This window comes from Prenolepis imparis, unplaced genomic scaffold (genome assembly GCF_030444845.1).
Source record: "Prenolepis imparis isolate NDT839.2.m4 unplaced genomic scaffold, iyPreImpa1.0 SCAF_12, whole genome shotgun sequence".
In the NCBI taxonomy this organism is placed as follows: domain Eukaryota; kingdom Metazoa; phylum Arthropoda; class Insecta; order Hymenoptera; family Formicidae; genus Prenolepis; species Prenolepis imparis.
In genome coordinates, this window is record NW_028141170.1 from 3,614,236 (window position 1) to 3,631,709 (window position 17,474).

General features: G+C 35.3%; 2 protein-coding genes across 3 annotated transcripts in view; one reads left to right on the forward strand and one right to left on the reverse strand.

Moving 5' to 3' along the window:
• Nucleotides 1–17,474, reverse strand: part of LOC145943628 (protein FAM76A) — a 47,921-nt gene that overhangs the window by 14,476 nt on the left and 15,971 nt on the right. The gene's annotated exons all lie outside the window — the stretch shown is intronic.
• Blimp-1 (PR domain zinc finger protein 1) overlaps nucleotides 1–17,474 on the forward strand; it is a 35,893-nt gene that overhangs the window by 12,504 nt on the left and 5,915 nt on the right. Inside the window, exons 1-3 of one of the 2 annotated variants that reach the window (XM_083051513.1) lie at nucleotides 11,417–12,815; nucleotides 15,643–15,813; nucleotides 17,203–17,322. In XM_083051513.1, coding sequence (XP_082907639.1) covers nucleotides 15,649–15,813; nucleotides 17,203–17,322 — 285 coding nt within the window. In that variant the 5' untranslated portion in view covers nucleotides 11,417–12,815; nucleotides 15,643–15,648. Of the gene's footprint in view, nucleotides 1–11,416; nucleotides 12,816–15,642; nucleotides 15,814–17,202; nucleotides 17,323–17,474 lie in introns of those variants that run through there. The other variant, XM_083051512.1, reaches the window with a different exon arrangement.

Below are 17,474 nucleotides of genomic sequence, written 5' to 3' on the forward strand. Positions count from 1 at the left end.
TAAATATATTTCGTATTTTTTGAGCAAAATGGTAGAGAATATAATTATAAAATATTTCTAAATTTAACAGCATATAGAGAATACCTTGTCTGTACACAAATAAAAATTAAAATAAATATATTTTTAATGACGTAACTTTTCAGATCAATAAATTAAATACTGAAAAATTGATCTTCTCCATTTCCAGCATTTGTGCCACTTTGCTAACCGCGAAAGTCAAATATTCTACTTTAACTAAAGAGGAAATGCATCGATACCGGTCACATGTGTGTGTTGTGTGTGTGCATGCACTCGACCTACTAGCTTTATTCTAATCAAACAGTTAATTTTCGCGATTATAATATATTCACGAATATAATTCGACTGTAATATATTTGCGAATATAATTTATTAAATATTATATATATATATATATATATATATATATATATATTGCAAGTTTATTATATATATATTGTTTCTTTCATGATGTAACTTACTCTTTTTCTCTCCCTCCCTCTCTCCCTCTTTCTCTCTCTCTTTTTGTATTAAAAAAATTGTTCAATCCATGGAAGATGAGAAGAAGAAAAGACAACGCGTTCAATTGGCAGCATGCCACGATGAGTAGTACGAACCTCCATTTCGGAATGAGGATGCCGAGTTGGTGTGCCGGTTAGCGCGGCACGAAGTGTGCTATTACAAAATAGGTTATGTAGCGCGCAAAGAGAGTCGGGTTCAACAACCGGCGAGAACGGTGAACCGTGAGGCGAGCAATCCGGTAGCGAAAATGATATAGCGGTCGTCCGTACTGTGCGCTCGCTCGCTCACTCGGCTCCAGCGCAAGTAGGGAGAGCGCGCTTTGGTCGGCCGCCGTCTGACCGCGAGTACGCACGATCACGTGTCCCCATTGAAAGCGGCCGGCCCGGCGGCCGGCCCGACGTCCAGCCGCACTACTCACAGGCTGCCGCGCGGCCGGCCGACGCGACGTCGTTTCCACTTGTACTTTTGCGAAACGGCGCAGCGGCCACGAGGATCGATGTACTCGCGGCCGAAGGAGATCAGTTTCGGTGCTCTCTCGTAGGAATCGACGCTGGAGAGAGGTAGCATGCGAGCATGTCCTTAAGCTGTTATGTCTTTGGATTCTTTTCGCGAGATAAAATTGCCCTCGCGTTTTAAAAATTATAGAAATGCGATATTTTATCGATGTCATAAAATAAATAAGTTAATATATTTATAATATATAATTGTATATAAATTAAACTGGCAAAAGAAATATATGTGTATAGTTAGTATTAATATTTATTAAAATAAATTATTAAAATAAATAATAATATTCAAAATATATAATAGACTTGCAATATGTATTGTAAATTTTTAATAAATTGTTTTTTAGATTTTGTTATCTATTACATGCCTAAATATTACATGCTTAAAATATAATAATTAATTAAAATTTTAAGGTCAATTTTAGATTATTCACAAGTGCTGCGAGGAATTTAGTAAAATAAATTTAGTAGAATAACGATTATTGATTATTATTATACGATACGGCTATAATTTGTACTCAAAAAAGACATTGCATTGAGATCAGTGAACTACATCTTGTTCCATTTTCATCATCCACTGATCAAACGATGTTTGCCTTTTACCAGAGTTGTGCTTTTGTGAAAGCAAAATGCAGTAAAAGCGATGCAGATATAAATTACAAGCATGTTGCCCTTTGTGAACAACATTTTCTATTTTCCTAATGTATTCAAACAATGCGAGTAATTCAACGTTTAAAAAGACCCCTTTAAAATAAAACTGAAAACTCATTTCATATATTTTCTATAAATTGTTTTATCCATAGGGCACAAAAATAAATAATCACAAATAAATAAAATTTAAATTATATTAAAAAACAATATAAGCTTAAATATAAGCTGTGCTTGTTTTATCAAAAATTAAATTTAAAAAAAAATATAATTTAAAGATATAAATTAATACTTAATTAAACAATATTTTCATACAAATCAAAATGTTTTTGATAAAAATTGTTTAATATACATATAGTATATTGAGATTGTTTCACTTTAATCCAAACCTTTATATCAATGACTGATATGTGCTTATGCTTATATATGTGTTATAAAAGCTGTCTAAAGTATTAATTAATTTTTCTCCTCGTGACCAATATTAAAAGTTTTAAAACGAGATACGAGAAATTAGTGCACACGCACGCGAATCATCCAAAACTATCTCAAATATATTTAAATATTCCCTGTACAATGAGAGCCTCTGATCTGCTATCCTGATTCATTTCTCTTTGTATTACATAAGAACCAGTAGATGTCTGCGTTGCCTCTTAAGGTATGCATATTTGCGTAAGCATACAGAAGTTGTACATTACGTACGATTATCAAAATTACTGCGCGATATATTACACATGGTAAAACAAGTTCCGTTTTTTAAACAAGTAATTATGAAAAAGAATAAATGGCACAACGGGTCAATTTAATTTGCACAAGTAGATTTGGCTATATTACATTCACAAGCGACATTAGTTCGATGAAAATAATTAAATTAATTAAAAAAATATTAGCACTATTATCGCGAAAAACTAAATACAAATATATTTCGCAAATAAAATTTTGTCTGTAAAAATAATATAAAATAATAAATAATTTATGATCTTATATTTAAATTTACTTGTGTGGAATAAATAAATAAATATATATATATATAAGGAATAAAGGTTTAAAGAATTTAGGATAGCACTTTCATAAAGTGCCACATTTGAAACGCGTAGAAAATAAAAGATCAAAATAATAATGTAAGAGATTAAAATTATAAATACAAGATTTGCACAATCTCCAGAGAGAGGAAGCTAAAAAGATGCGTACGCTATTCGGAGTAAAATTGCAAAAGAACGCATCTCGTGTGCACTTATATAATATGCATAAAGAGAAAACGCAGACATCCGAATGAGGAAGACCCTGAAAAAAGAGACTCGTGATAAGAAGCCGCAGATAAGCGCACATTCGGCTGCCTCAAGCCTTACCGAAAACGAATTCGGTTTTACTTTTGGCTGTGTGCTCTTCCTCTTTTTCCTCCTCTCTCTCTCTCTCTCTCTCTCTTTCTCTCTCTCTCTCTCTTCTTTTTCTCTTCATCGTGCAACGGTGCTTTTACGCACCTGTACACGCATAGACGCGCGTGCATAGTGAGCCCACATATATACCTATCGTCCTCACGTATTCACGCGTTTTACGACCGTTTGGCCGCGGCACTCGATGTTGTATGTACCTGTACGGTACTTTTCGTATATACACAAGACGCGGGTATATGTACAGTTAGGCGAGTGACGCGCGACATCCGTCGCTTCGGTTTCGATGGCCGTAAACAGGACAGGGGCAAGGGCGGATCGGTGAGACACGCTTACGCTGAAAAATCTTTTCACACATACATATATGTATACACACACGCGCCCACCACACACATACACATACAAACACACACACGCATATGCACACTGCATAATTTTATCTGCCGTCGTTACGAGTAAATACAGCGGTACCGTTTGTGCGCCCGATTTTCTTCGATCGACACGAATCCTCTATAACGACGTGCATCGGCTTTTTGCATTTAAATATATACCTCATATCATCTTCAAAGAAACGAAGAGTTGAATTACAAATTATAGCTTTTACAGCGATATCATTAAACCAAGTGTAATTAAAGAAAATTGTTGAGTGTGTGTGTGAGAGTCTCTCTTTCTCTCTTTCATTGCAAAAAAATATTTTGTATTCTTACGCGCTTCATAATGAATCTTCTAGTTCTGTTTTAATTTTTAATTAAAATTGCAATTTGAAGAGATCAATTCTTTGTATGTTATCTTACTTCATCGATAGTGATTTTCGAAAGTGATATAAAAATAATTTAAATAATTAATAAGAGACATATAAATACAAAGAGAGATATAGATAAGTAAAAAAATAAGAGAGAAAAAAAAATATAAAAAGCAAATGGTTTTAACCATTGCAGGATCATGAATCTCTTAACTCTTTAAAATACACTTTTTATTAAGATTCTCCAATAAGTGATTTGAAACTGATAGCGTTTATTTAGATACTATATAATATCTAAATTATGATTTTCGTTTCGCGTTTTAATCACTTAATCATAAATTTTAAAATTACAAAATTAGACTATTAATTATTGCTATTGTGTAAAATACAAATGATTATTTTTTTTAATATTAAAATATTATAGCATACATACAAATAGCAGCATGTAATTATGATTTGTAATTTTTACATCTAATCGTTTTGAAGAAGATTAATCAAAATAAATTAGTGCGGGGCCATATGAGAAAAAACATTGTCCGATAAAATCAGATGACAGATTACGAAAATTTGCACGAGTTAAAGTTAGTTCACCGCGCGATACTGTCTCCTACGAGAAAAATATGTAGCCATACATAGCGGCCACACAATATGTTCTAAAATCTAAAATTATGATTTTCATTTTATTTAATTTTATTTAAAATTATATATAGGTATATAATCTTTATATAACTCTTTAATCTTTAATAACAAGTTGATTTTTTGGTAATGTTTTAAGCCCCTGTCAAATAAATCCTTGATTCATTGAAAAATAAGGCCTCATAATTTCTAGTATTTAAAGAAATTTAGATGTATTTTATCGTTTTTATTAAACTCTTAATCCTTCGCTGACATCATATCAAATTATAGTATTAAAAACGAGAAATCATGAATTTCTTTCTTGAAATATGTTAAAATAAATTAATTTTTTTTGTATATATCACTCCATTCGCGTTCGATAGATTGGTAAAATATATCGAAGATTTTCTTTTCTGTTCGTAAATTAATGAAAATTTTGAGTAAATGTAACAAGATCTATTTTCATTAGAAATATAGAGCACATGTATAATTATATATATATTTATTAGAATGCAAGATAATAAAAAAATTAAGAGATTTTATAAGGTTTATTAATTATATAAAATTTTCGAAGTTATAAATAAAAAAAAAAGTTTTTGTCATACTTTATAAATTTATGCTATCAAATGCAAGTAGTAGCACACACAAAAAATAATTGATTTCAATATATTTCACAAGGCAAAGAGATTCGCACGATTTCTCGCTTCAAACGTCATAATTCAATATATTCCTACAGAGAGGAAACAGGAGTTAAAGAAAGAAATGCATCGAAAAAATACGCGTGTAGACGAAAGTAGCACCGATAGTTCGAGGACACCCCGTATACGCTATGCAGCTAAAGATCCCCTATGGGGGTATCGGAACCTCGTTACTCAGTGCACCATGCCTATGGTGTGGTCCAAGTTTAAGTAGATCTCTAAGTGGGACAACGACCGGTAGAGACCTTCTTTCAGATCCGTGGCGAAGAGAGAATGGAGAAGATGCCATGGCGAACGAGAAGAAAGAAGGACGAAGCTTGCTCGCTTGCTCGCTTGCTCGAGGGAGTGGGGTGTGGGGTGTGGGGAGAGAGTGAGGTTGGACGAGCGAGAGGGACGAGAGAGAAGATGGAGGCAATCGCGAACTCACTTTGCTAATTCACTTGCTCGTTGCTTTTCCGGTTTACATTTTGCTACCAGCCGGGTACAACGGCCTCTAAAGCCGCGCTCGGCCGACTGGAAAACGAGATTTTCAATGTTACGCGCGATGAATGGAAACTCGCTGAAATCGAAGCCGCGCGGGGATGTTTCACTCGCTACCTCAAATGATTGGTAAGGGGAAAATATAGAACAATCAGCCAGAAACACGCCATCTTCGCATTAAAACCTTTAATACATATGTGTCTCTATTAGGCTTTGTATCTATTAAAATTTGTGAAACCGTAGCTCTTATTTTATGTTTCACAAATTAAAAAGAAATTTCCGTAAATTTAAATATCTCTAATAATTGGATATATTTAGCATTTTTTATATTTGCATTTTACGATAGGTCTTATCAAAATGTTGAATCACTATCAGTTTCCGAATTACGATTAAAAATCTAAAAGTGTAGTAATGACTTGAAAAATAAATATTTAATATCTAAATTAGATGAGAAAAAGGAAAGAAAAAGAGAAGCTTAATATATAGAATCTTTTACATAAAAATATTTTTAGATCGTATTACGTAAAATCTATGAAGGTACAAAATGGCAATTATTTTCGCAAAATATAATATTTTAAAGACGAGGCTCTTTAGACGGGATTGCAAGTGTCACGAGCAGCATCGCACTTTCATATAAAAAACTTTTCAAGCGACAGGAAGCAGCAACAAACCGGTAATTACCCAATGCTCAGGATGCTAAATATTTCAGCGAGTTTCCTGTTTGAACACCGTTATCGATAAACAGAGAGTATACGAACAAAAGCCAAATTTGATGTTAAATTGGTTTCGCCAGTTAAATAGGCAACTTTTGCATTTACAAAAAATCTTCGCCAAACATAATATTTAAACGTCAAATTAAAAGCAGAGATTGACACATATGGTAATTGAATTCTTTGTTAGATAAATGTAAAGTCGAATTTTATTCAAGTTTCATAAACTTCCCTTCTGTTTCTTAAAACGGGGAAACCTATTTGCATCATTTGTTCTCTGGCCAACATTTCAATTAATGTCTGCTAATTGCTAGTATCATCTATAAATATGACGAAAAAAACCCGATGTTCAGTATTCGCAAAATTAGACAACTATAGTTAAGCAAGCGCATGAAATATTAGTTCTGTGTCTTCCGCGGTTAAGAAAGGTCTGGACGTTTGTAAGAAGGTCGATGCTTCGCCGACTGCGCGAGAGGTCAATGACCCGTAAGGCTTTGAACCGGGACATATTGCGTTTAAGCTTTTTGTAGAAAGTGCTGTTACTTCGCGTTACTTTTGTATTAAAGTAAATCCTCACTGGCTTGCCACGGAAGGAATTTATGTCTTTTTGTAACCGTATGTGCAACCGCTCTGCATCGCAGTTTTAATCATCTCATCCTTCAATTTAAATATCTATTATCTTTTATTCCTTAAAAACTACGTTTTTTTAACGTGTGACTTGTATATGCAGACACACACATATATCTTGTTCTTTCAATATATCATCTAAAATTACTAAATGCACTTTTTAAAAATTATATCCTTATATACAGCGTCCTCACGCAAAAATATGTAATAAAAATATATGATAATATAATATTTTAGAATTTCCAGAATTTTCTTTCTCCTACAAAACTTGAAATCGAGATCTAACTACGTTTAATAAAAATAATAGAATTATCGAATTAAAATAATTCTAAAATGCGAGATAATGTATATGAAAAACCGAAAAATATGTCCAAAGAAATAAATAGAAAAGATAAATATCTCACGTATACTACTTAATTAGACTTGTTTACTTAATCGTAATTCTTTCAATCATTACGCAAACGAGTGTAATTATATCGCGCAAATTATCGAATCGGGGATATAGTTTCGTTCAAAATGAATCGTGTGTACGATGGTACGCACGATTTCGGGTTCTCGCGCGGCAAACAAATTTCTCCCCGTTATTCGCCGCAATCTTTACGCACACGCAATCCACTTGATAAACACGGGTATATACATACGTACGCTGGACGGCCCGTTATATACTTCTAAAGTAACAGTTACAAGTGCGCGGAACGGCGCGCGCGGGAGGCAAAACACCTTGCTTCGATCCAAATGGGTTCCATGGAAACGACGTTTCCGGTTCACATTCGGTTTTCTATCCGTGGTGACCGCTATTACGTGTCTGATTAGAAACTTACAAGTGACGCGCGACATGCCGCTACGAATTTTTCTAGTTTTTTTTGCGCGCGCGACATCCCGATTTCTTTCTCGATCGAAAATCTATCAAATGCTTGAATAAAATAATAAAAATACAGATATAAATTATACTTGACACGAGTAACTCTGAAATTAAACACATTTTTGTTTCATCGCGAGTCGAAATAAATTAAAAATTTCGAAATCAAGAAAAATTAAATTTATCACATTTTTGTATTTTTTTTAAAACCACATTTTTAACTAAACATTCCGATAATCTTGTTGTAAACAAATTTTATGATTTAATTTCAAAGATTATTAAACTAACTATGAATTTGCCAATATTTGTGTTTCCTCTACAAACATTTAATTTAAAAGTTATTAAGAAATTAAATTTGCTAGCAAGTATTTTTTCACACAAATATCAATTCAATCAAAGGACAAATTATTGCATTAAATTGATATTAGAAGTATTAATTTGTCAGTTCCTTTTATCTAAACGATTTTTACAAGAATGAACGTTTAGAATATAAAATCGTAATAATAATGGATTGTAACAAATTTTTATTTCGATTGCGACAAAGTCATATCATCGGTTAACGTTAAGCTTCCGTATCCGAGAGAGTATTGGCCTACAGAAGACAAACTCGGAAAGTTCGCAAACGCGCGTCGACGTTCGATTCGTGTGCAAGAAGCGGTCGTACCGTAGGAAATTAATATATCTGGTACACAGTCGCGTTCTCCTGCCGAGGAGGGAAAAGATCGACGACCCCGAGGAACATATCTAGGTTAGTAGTCGTCGGCGATTCACGCGGAAACTTCTTTCGCTAGGCGTAGGACCGCCGCCGGCTGGCTCGCTATCGTGAAAATCGCAACCGAGAGGTGAATCGCATATGTTGTCCCATCGAAAAGTGAAATTCAACATGAGCCAGCCGTCGCGTATGCCCACATGCCGAAATTTCGTCACAGCAGAGGAGGAGGTCAATGGCATGGCTTCGCCAGCCATAATCGTAGCATAAAACACGGTTTGTCGTAAAGACACAGATTTACGAACGGTATATACGAACAATACATTTTAATTTTGCACCTAGTTCCGAAGCTCTTTATTTATTTATTTGCAATAGCGGTTTTCTTCCCCCATACACATGTGAAAGAAGAATTATGGAGGGTTCGTTTTCCTACGCCCGTGAATTAATTAATTTTCTCAATGAATCGTAAGCGATAATTAATCGCCATAATTTAACGATCAGTCAAATATAAATTTTGTAATGAAAGGTCGGGAGACAATATGCATGAACAAAACAGCATTGGCAAAAAAAGAAAACCTTGCCCGTAAATGACACTATACCGTATGCGCGATTTCGATAAAATTACGAATAAATCTCGCACAATCCAATATCACAATCCAAATATTCTATTAATATCGGGAACAGCGCCAAGTGAATTATAGCGAATCAATAAATTGTAATGCTAAATCATCTTGCGGTAAATATGCATTTTGTTGCTCTTATTGTTGGAAACTCCCATTCTTTCTCGATATAAATTTATTTCGTAACGCATAAATGTGTGTGTAATATTCACACAAATAACATTATAAAAAACAAATATATATTATGTTATTCAAAATCTTATTATCACAGGCGGATTTCGATAAGATCCTAAAAAGCTCAAATTTTCTAAAAAAATATCTTAATGTAAAAGATAACAAATCATAATTTTTCTAATTTTTATAATCTCGATCAGAAGCGAATCGGATAAACTTGCAAATCAGAAGATCCGCTATTATGATACAGGATTATAAAAAATTTAATAATCAACATAAAAATTTCTAAAGTAGAAATTGAAAGAAAAATTTTCGTCTGAGTATTGTGTAAAAAATGCTTCGATATATAAGATAACTTCGAGACATTTAAGTTCTAAATACAATGTATCTACGGCCTCAAAAGTTCACAGTAACTTCGATTTGTCTGCTTTCTCATTAACGACTTAATTTTTTTGAAACGCGAATAGACTTCAATGATTGCTCACGTAACCTTGTGCGGTAGGATCGAGACCGGTCTTTCGGATTAGGGTCCGAGAATTTCGAGGGTTCGATGACCTTCCTTCTCGCGCCGCGATGTGTCGGCGGTCCCGTCGACTAATCTCGCGATGATTCGAAAGACTCGTTGCGCGCGCGCGCGTTCTCGTATGTAGTGAACGGAGTGAACGGGGTTACCGATCTCAAATGGCCGTGACTCTGGGCCAGGGTCTGGGCCAGTTGGATTCCACATACTCGGTGATCATGAAGTCGACACGCAAAAAACCGACCGAGGAGTTATATGCCGCGAACATTATATGTATACCATTGCTATCTCTATTATAATTCGTTACTAAATTGTGACATTTCGTACATGAGACGATTGACTAATCTAGTATATGCAACAATCGAGTTGCAGTCGATCTATCGACCTATAATGCTATCTTTATCAATTAAATAATACGCGTATTTCATTTTCGCAAGATGACTGACGTATGTAATTCGAAGATTATCATTATCTTTCTTACAAATAAATTAATTTGAAATTTTATATATACATGTATGTTTGTGTGTGTGAGGGAGAGGAAGAGAGAGAGAGGGAGAGGGAGAGTATTTTTAAATATAATAGTAAGTTCCCTACCCCCATCGATTTTGTGCATTACGTGATTGTGCATCATCTCGTTGCACCTTCCCTAAGTTGTGAATGAGAATAGATAGTTGGAGGGGCAAGTAGTACAAGCCCGAAGTAGTCGGAGAGCTTAAACGCATGTTCTTGTAAAGGGATTCTGAGAGGGCGGCAGACAAGAAAAGATATGGTGCACACAGAAAGGTTTGAACTGTGCAATAGAGGGATGTACCGCAAAGAAACATGAAAAAGGCAAAATAAAAATAATGTAACGTGACAATGAGATGCGATAAAAAGACATTTTTTTAAAAACAAACCATAATTTCCGAGTTAATATACAATTCTCGTTATTTATATAAAAACTATGGAAAATGTATAAATGACATATAAATGTCAATTATTACATTGACCATAAAATACGAGATGCGTACCACATATACAGTAAAACATAATCAACCCTTACAAAGTTTAAATTATTATTAATAAAAATGAATGATTAATCAATTTTATTTTATATATTAAATTATATTTTATCAAAATTTACGTAGCTCCATATTATGTGTAGTAACATTTTCGAACTTAAAATTTCAAAGTACATCACCCAACTTTCGCTAGAACGTTCCTCAGTATGGATGGCGCTTTAAAATCGCAAAGAAGTTATCCGAGGAATTAAACTTGGGGAATGATCAGCGCATGTCTTCTATCGTCATCAACAACAACGAGGAACGAACAAACAAGCACTGCGACGGCGAAGAGAAAGGGAGAAAGCGGCGCATAAAACAGGGGTAGTGCGCCGAAGGGGTTGGTTGCACGCGCGTCGAAACGGGCGGCTGAAAGGGGTAACGCGCGGAGAGAGAGACGAGGAGGGTGAGACGCGATAAACGACAAGACAAGGACGCAAGAGGGAAATGCACGAGAGGAAAAGAAGCGGGGAAGGGGAGGAGGGTGGCAGCGGCGAACGAAAAGGAATGAGCGGGGGATGAACCGGGAATGATAGACCGGGGATACAAAAGTGGTATACGATAAAGCGAGACGCACAGAGGGAGGAACGGGAGGATTCGAGGGGTTGGCGAGGAAGGGCGAGAACCGAGAGAGAGGAGGAGGGGGAGGAAACCTCTGGCAACGGGTCGATCGAAAGCGCAGCGCAGAGAAATGCACCACCTCTGGCTCTGGTCTGGCAGCTTTGCGGGCGCACCACCACGTCCGCGTGCGTCAGAAAGAGAGAAAGAAAACGAGTGCGAGGAAGAGGGAGAGACGGGAGAGAGAAGGAGAGAGAAAGGTACTGACAGAAGCGGAAGGGAGATCGACGTATATCCGCCGACCAATACCGACGCAAGGGGAGGAGGACGAGAGAGGAGAGTCAAGCCGAGTCGCGTTGGGCTAGGTCAGGTCTACCCGAGTTCCACACACAACGCGCTCTCTTGCGTGTGTCATCCCGCCGAGGAGAAGTACGCGAAGGCGGAGGCGCAACCCCTACGCGAAAAGAGGGTCGTCGCGAATTTCGGATTCTCGCGAGTGGCTTCGCCAAAACGCTCGCGATTTTTCGAAAAGAGGAATCGGCGTTCGCCAAGCGGGCGTCCTAATAACGAATCAACGCTGATCGGTGCCGAAGAGTGCAATTGTTTCGCGAAAGCCGGCAACAGTGCGCGCGTTGTCGGACGACGCTTCGAGGGGGGTGACACGAGGAGATGTCGCGATCGGCATTGTGAATAATCACGAGTGTATACACGCGTGCGTCTCGATCCAGGATCAATCCCATTCGACCCCATCGAAAAGGGTGGAATATAAGGGAAGACGCGGGGGAGATTCCGATCGCCGATTCGTTCGGCGGGGTGAATTAGCGTTGTTGACAAACAAGCTAAGGCGATTCGAGCGAGGTAACCGATCGGCCAACCGAATCTGAGAATCGATCGCATTTCCCGATGTCCTGATAATCGATAAGCGTCGTCGCCGCGTAGGTGGCCGTGTAGGGACCGCCTAGTCAGCAAAAGTCGGGACAGCGATCGGCCTTATCGACGTAATTTCTCGCCCTCGCCCTCCGTGCGATCCTCAGTGCGATCAGATCGGGCAAGATAAATGTTGAGGGTAAACGGCGCCCTGCGTCGCCCGCCAGCGCGAGGCCAAGTGGATCGAGTCTTGAATATGACCGGCGAAATGCCGGTCTCTCTGAGGAACCACAGAATAACATAAAGGGCGGCCCGGCAATGGTTTAAAGCCTTTTGCAGCGCGCACGCACGGTCGCGCAACGGTGAAAGGATCGCGACAGAAGAGATATCCTCGGGGTGATTCAGGGTGGTGAACCTAGCTGCCTATCTACACCTCGAGGAATAACGTTTGCCATCGTGGATATTGTCTAACGACGTCCGATGCTCTGAATTGAAGCTGTGAATATCGTAAATCCGGATCGAGAGATATCACGCGGTTAGTATCAAGTAGAAAAAAAAGTTACAAAGACAAAATTTAATATGTACATTTGTCAAATTACTGTCCTACTAATTAAAAGTGTATTCTTTTGTGTCGCTTTAAAGCCAAAATGATAAAAAAGAGTATAGTAGGTTTTCCCTCTTTATTATATTAGATTTTAAAATAATGAAAAATGCGAGTATATGCTTGTTGTTCTAAAACTAATGGCAATGAGATAAACAAACAGTTCTGTATAATTCTTATTAAATATATTTTTTAAATTTTAAAGTTTGAAATGGTAAAAAAAATTAATTCTCTGACATTTTTTATGTATTATTGTAACAAATACTTTATAAAAAATAGACATTTCAAATTTAAATGGAGTAAAAAGAAGAAATCAGCATAAAATATTTCCATTAAAAAAACAGTGATTATATATGTAACATATAAAAAATTCGTAACACAACCGGCCAGAAAATCGTACATGCCCTTTCGCCAGAAATCGATTCTGTAGCGGCTGCATTTTTGCGAATGCAGGGAACTATAAAATACGTACGATGACCAATGTGTTATGTGCACGATCTTTCGGATTTCTGTTTAGAAATCTCATTGCATGATAAAAAACTTAGATGAGACCTTTATTAGAATAATTCGCATTTAAAACACATAATAAGCCAATATATCGAGGAAATATTAATTAAAAGTAAATCAAAATAATTATATTGAGCCAATCTCAGTTGACTTTATTATAAAAAATAATTCTTTAATTAGAGAAGAAAGACGATGTAAGTACATAATTAAAAATTGAAAAATAAAATATATATATAATTAAAAATGAAATAATTTATAATTGATTTAAATAAATAAATGTTGCATAAAACATGGATAATATCTCTCTATCAAGAAAACTGCGTTACGCAATATCCGTGTTCTCAATAATCTTTGAAACGAAGAGAACAGAAAAAAAGCTTTTTCAAGAAAGCTATACAAAGAATTTTACATAATAAATCAATTTTGAAAGAGTCATTGCAAGGAAAAAGAAATAAGTTGAAATTGTTTGTAAAATTACACAATAATAAAAATCAAGAAAGCTTTCAAGCATTTATAAAAAAATTAATTTATAGAGAATTGTGAAGATAGACAGGGAAAATTTTGCCTAAAATTATGAAGCTTCTAGAGTGTAAAATTATGCTAATTATATTTTTGAAAAAAAAAACTATTTTCTCTCTCTCTCTCTCTCTCTCTCTCTCTCTCTCTCTTTCGGAATTGTGATATTTGTTTTGTTAAAAATTCGTTTTTCGAGTTTTCACAAACGCGATAAAATGCTCTTTGCCGGAAAATCGCGTCAAAAGTATATGCGAGCGAATAGTTTACGACGACGACAGTGCGATTTTCATGGAAATCGAAATTCACCGGGTAGCGAAAACCCCCGACGAGTGGTAGCGGGCGGGGAGGACTTCAGAGTTTATGCTCCCGCGCCCTTCCTTCTCTCCTCTCCCTTCCTCTTACCCCTGCAGTCGATCAATGCGTGGACGGGTTTCACTTTCGCGGTGTTAAAGTGTTGCACCACCGCAAATTGAAGAGTCGACGAGAAAACCAAATCGCGAATCACGATTTATTCAATTCGATCACGATTTTCTGTACGGATGACTATTTAATATTCGTGGAAAAAAATCTTGATAATAATTAATGTTCCAAATAATCACTCTACTCATGTATATATACATGCAATTATTTATCTCGAGTTTATACGATCATCAATTATAAATTATCTCTCATGATTCTTAAACAATGCATTTAAGCCAAAAGCATTGCAAAAAAGTGTCGTCGAAAAGCCATGACTATTTTCAAGTATTGGCTATTTATTTACGCATGTATATCAATCTAGTCAGTTCCGAATAGCCCGATTCGAGCTTATTGCAAATTTATTATTTCCTGAAGTTTCCGAAAGGTTCGCTATACGAAATACGTGCAACAAAAAATAGAAATGCAATGCTGAGGCTTTTAATTATTCCTTCGACAATGATCGCGGTTAAGTTTCGCAAGACTGAGCTTAACTGAGCGTTTGCTCAATGATAAAAATAAAAAAACGTAGACCTATAAAAAACCGTATGGGTAAAAAATAGTGAGACATCAATGACAAGACTTCAATTATTCATTCGAGCGCTACTGAACAGATAAGAATGAAGCATACAGTTCACGATCCTCCTAAAAATGGTTAGCAAATTCCTAATTCTATGAATAAAAAATAATACTGATATGACAGCGATGTTACATATTATAGAATTATTAATAATATTCGCAAAATGTATCATAAAGATTCAAAATTCGTAACGTACAACCTGCTTAAAAAAGACATAAAAAAAGATCTAATCTGCCGTTTCATTGTACAGTTTTTCGAGGGAGATTGCCGCAAGAATTTCTATCAGTTGAAATTATGAAAGAATGTCTAATTATATAAAAATATGTAATAATATTTAAAAGTATCTAATTATAAAAAAATATAATTTGTAATTAAAATATTTTGTAGCTTTTGCGTCAATAGTGATGAAAATCTTACTAAAAACATTTCACGATAAAAATATATATACATATATAGTGAGTTTAATAAAAAAATTAAATTAAAATTACTCTTCGCAAAAATTACATCTCATATAATAATTGTATTATTCGAATTTATGCGTTCTTATGTTTTGCAAAATGGATCAGTTAAATCATAAAAAAATAGATTAAGAAAAATATTATATTAAATTGAAAAATTTTAGTAAATTAGAAAATAATATTTCCACAAAATCTTTCCGACATTAAATTAAATGTAATTAAGAATGTTCGGTTCAATTTACAGCGAAGGATGGAGGCCAGCGAGTGGGATCATGCGACCTTGAGGGAGGAAGAATTCGAGCAACATGCCGTATATTTGGTACCGGATGTGGCGACATCGCCGGGCGATACCAATCGTGCGGAAGCATCTTTGCCGCGGAATCTGGTCCTCAAGCCTTCTCAAGCTCTCAACGATGTACGTTTTTTCTTATAAAAAAAGTCTTATTTCAATACTCCTCGATGAGAGTTATAAGTTTAACTGTGAGCATTTAATTGTCATGTCGACTTATTAATTTTTAAGTCATGTGCGAGCTCAGCTAACGGTGAAAAATTATGACTTTTAAAAACAATCACAATCTCCTAAAGTAGTAACATTAATCGAGATACAGAAATTCTAAAATTTGGACAGATATCATATTATATAATACACGTGAGAGCAACACGATAGATTGTAAATTATTATATTGCATCTTTCACAACTATTACTACTAGTAAAAATTTAGTAATAATTAAAATTTTTTATTCTCTTTCTCTCTTGTCCATTAGAGCTTTTTCATTAATATTTTTCCATCAATCTATGTTTTCAATTACAGCTCCCATATAACGTAACTTTGATTTCAGAGTTATCTCTCGCTCTTTTCAACACTATATAATTTTTATTAATTATTACTAATTTTTACTAATTATTTTTTCTTTTATTTTGTTCAAAATTTTTAATCTAAAATTTGTGCATTAAAAAAGATGAATGCACAACTCAAGTTTATGACAAGGAGACGGTTTTTAGATATCATGATATAGAATACGAACATGAGAAGTTGACTGGATGATGACATGAAATCAAACCTAACCGAGTAACGAAGTTAATTAATTTACGAAGTCTGACTTAGGTATGACTTAGAGACAAAATCGAATCGTTATACTTTTCTCAATGCGAAAAATGAGAACCTTGAATGCAATTGTATATTGCAAAATTCGCGCTCGAAGTTTTTTTTTACCGATTACAAAATTTAAAATTTTTCTACGAAAGAGGGGAAATATTCAAGCTGAATTGCACAACGATGTAATATATTGAAAACGAGAATCGCATGGGCTAATCGTCATTCGGGCTTCCGTTTGTCAAAAAAGAAACAGAAGCATCGGAAACGCGCGCCGAATTGAAAGCGCCGAAGAGTTAAATTAATTTTGGACGAACAGACATTTCTATGCAATAGGCGGATTTCTACTCTAACGCGAGTCAGAATGAAAATAGATTCTATATTCTGCTATTTTAACAATGTTGGTAAAAAATGGACAATGAGAGTATCGAAGGGAACAAACAATGCACTTTTGCCAATCATCATTTGTACGTTTTGATAGCGTTTTATTACCAAATGGATTTCTCGAACAGAAATTAAAAACAGAATTTTTTAAAATTTCTCTGAACCCTTTATATCGAGTCCATTAGAAATTGCAAAAATAATCCATAATACTGGATATAAATATTCAAAATAAGAGATGAAAATCATCAAGAAATTAAATAAACAATTAAATGCATCATCCCCCACTTTCTATCGATTCAATTAATCGAAAATTATATATGTGGCAGGTGCTGGGCGTATGGAGCACCAGTTACATCCCTAAAGGGACACGTTTCGGCCCTTTGGTCGGTCAGGTGTATACGAAGGATTCGGTACCAGCAGACGCGAACCGAAAGTACTTCTGGCGGGTAAGAACTAATTTTGCATCTGTTATTCAACTCGATTTATGATTACATGACAAGTAACTTTCCTCCGAAATACTGATCAACATAAAATAGATGCGATATAACATTAAAAAAAAAAAAAGAAAAAGAGAGAGAAGTTATCAAAAATCAAGAAA